Consider the following 2,543-nt stretch of genomic DNA (forward strand, 5'->3'; position numbering starts at 1 on the left):
CCCTACACGCTGCACTGAAGTTAAAAAAGTTTACCTTGTTGTGTCCAAATGCAGAAAACCTGACAGACCACAAAGAAAAAGAAGCTGATTTTGGTGGACCCATACCCTTTTCTTCTTTGCTGCGACTTTTCTCCTCCTCCTCAGCAATACAACTAAAGCCAGAGCTTTTCGCTGACATGTAGATAAATACATTGTGCATCCAAATCCACTGCTCGAAAAATTTGTTAATACCTCCTAACCACATCATGAAAAGCCTTTTGGTCACCTAGAAACTGGCGACCAAGATGTGCACCCTCCTCCCCTGTGCCGCGCCCACCCCCCGCAGTGAGTGCAGCACATACCACGTTCTGGTATCTGAAAACAGCTTAAGTCTGGTTTGGCTCTACAAAGACTGAACTGAAGATTTTATGATATTTTAAAATGGTTTTTGCTATTTGTATAAGACCATCAGTGAGGCTTACTCATTTTAATGGAATGTTACATGTGCACATTTACTGTAAATTGGCAACTGTTTAGTAGCGGCTGCTAACTGAAAAAACTGTGTGGTCAGTAGTTAGTGCCCTAAGGAACTATGAAATGTCAAAAAAGAGGCCTCTCTCTTTACTCAAACCTTCTGATGAATTGCCTGTCAGGTCCATTACCTGCATATTCCTGCGGCCTCATTGGCCGATTGATGACCCTCTGAAAGGCTGCTATCCAATCCCGTTGCTCTGCCTCTGTTTCACAGGCAAACAGAAATTTCCTTTCAGGTGTAACGATGGTGATGCCATGGTTCCAGTGGTAGCCCTGGATGGTCGGGGGCAAGCCGGACAGAACAGTGTAGCTGTTCTCCTTACTGCCAATGAACACTTCACCACGGGCATAGGCATCCTGTGGGAGGAGAGACAGTGAATGAGAAGAAAGACTATGTGTACCCCGTGTTACTGGTCAGAACAAAGCAATACATTAAGAGCGTCTCTTCTTACCAGTGGATCTTTAAAATACATAAGTCTCCTGTCATCCATAGTGAACCACCTCTTCTTGAAGCCCTCTGTGTGCTGCAGCAAAGAAAAGGGGAATGAAGTTTAAAAAGAGAGATACAGCAAAAAAGCCAGTTCACTGGAAAAACAGTAACTCATTGTAACAGCTCTGCAGGATGGTTGCAAGTGTCAGTGCTCTCAAGCTTTGTTCTTACTTTTGGATATACACTAATTCAGATAACATAAGTTCAATTTGGCCACTAAAATGAGTGTTAAAAATAAAACTATTATTAGAACCATAGACTACGAGGGCAGCCATCTTGCCTTTGTGATGCATTTTGCTACCAGATTCTGCACAGTATCGACCAGAGGTGGAGTTAATGAGATAAAGAATGAGAATGAGAGATAAAGCAGAATGAGATAAAGCTGTCAGTCATCTGAAAATACACTCCTCCTTTTGATAACATCTTGTCTATGACCAGCAATGTAAACTTACAACTTATACAATACAAAACCATCTATAGGACTCATATTACACAAGGTAAAATGCTCAAAATGGGTTTCACTGACACAGACATCTGTTCACAATGCACTCAACAATTATTTTCATGCTACTTGGGCCTGACAACCAGTTTATTCCCTCTGGATAGCAGTGACAGGGCTGCTGAATCCCTCCTTCTCCATCACTTTGCTTGCTTGGTAATATATTAATAATAATAATACTAATACCTTATTTATATAGCACTTTACAGTTCAAAAGAGGAGCACAAAGTGCTTCACAATAAACATGCATACCATAGCAAACCTTAAGAACAACAAGAAATAACATATAGAAAAGGTGGATGATAAAACAGCAAAAGAAAAGGTACCCCTAAAAAAAACTGGGTTAGTTATCAAAAGCCCGTCTAAAAAGGTACGTTTTTAGAGTTACCTTAAAAGGGGCCAACTCAGTTATGGACTGTATTTCTGGAGGTAACGAGTTCCAGAGCCTAGGGCCATAGCTGCTAAAAGAGCGATCACCCCATTTTTTGTAGCAAGAGCGGGGGGTGACTAGGGATAGGTGGTCTGCAGAGTGCAAGGCTCTGTGGGGAGAGTAGACAGACACAAGCTCTGATAGGTATAAGGGGGGGAGGCCATTGATAGACTTTAAAACAAATAAGAGTACTTTAAAATCGACTCTAAATTTCACTGGTAGCCAATGTAACGAGGAGAGAACAGGAGTGATGTGAGCATGTCTAGGAGTATTTGACAGAAGCCGAGCTGCAGCATTCTCTACAAGTTGTAGCTTCCGAAGGAGAAATTGCGAGATACCGACGTAAAGGGCATTGTAGTAGGCAAGTCTGGACGTGATAAAAGCGTGAATATCATAGAAGTCGACCACCTACCATTTAAATACAAAAACCCACTCCTCATTTCTCTAGCTAATGCCAAGAAAACAATCATTCAAAACTGGAAGTCAAAAAAATCCATCCATCGATCCATCCATTTTCCTCCGCTTATTAAGGAACCGGGTCGCGGGGGCAGCAGTCTAAGCAAAGATGCCCAGACTTCCCTCTCTCCAGACACTTCCTCCAGCTCCTCCGG

At 42.3% G+C, this 2,543-nt stretch overlaps 1 protein-coding gene across 2 annotated transcripts in view; it reads right to left on the reverse strand.

The window, feature by feature from the left end:
• Nucleotides 1-2,543, reverse strand: part of LOC109951545 (arf-GAP with dual PH domain-containing protein 1-like) — a 56,689-nt gene that overhangs the window by 1,779 nt on the left and 52,367 nt on the right. For both annotated transcript variants that reach the window (XM_020586113.1, XM_020586114.1), the window contains 2 exons: nt 966-1,037; nt 642-870 (listed from right to left, as the gene is read on the reverse strand). In XM_020586113.1, coding sequence (XP_020441769.1) covers nt 642-870; nt 966-1,037 — 301 coding nt within the window. The remainder of the gene's footprint in view (nt 1-641; nt 871-965; nt 1,038-2,543) is intronic.

This window comes from Monopterus albus, unplaced genomic scaffold (assembly GCF_001952655.1).
Source record: "Monopterus albus unplaced genomic scaffold, M_albus_1.0 scaffold395.1, whole genome shotgun sequence".
Classification (NCBI taxonomy): domain Eukaryota; kingdom Metazoa; phylum Chordata; class Actinopteri; order Synbranchiformes; family Synbranchidae; genus Monopterus; species Monopterus albus.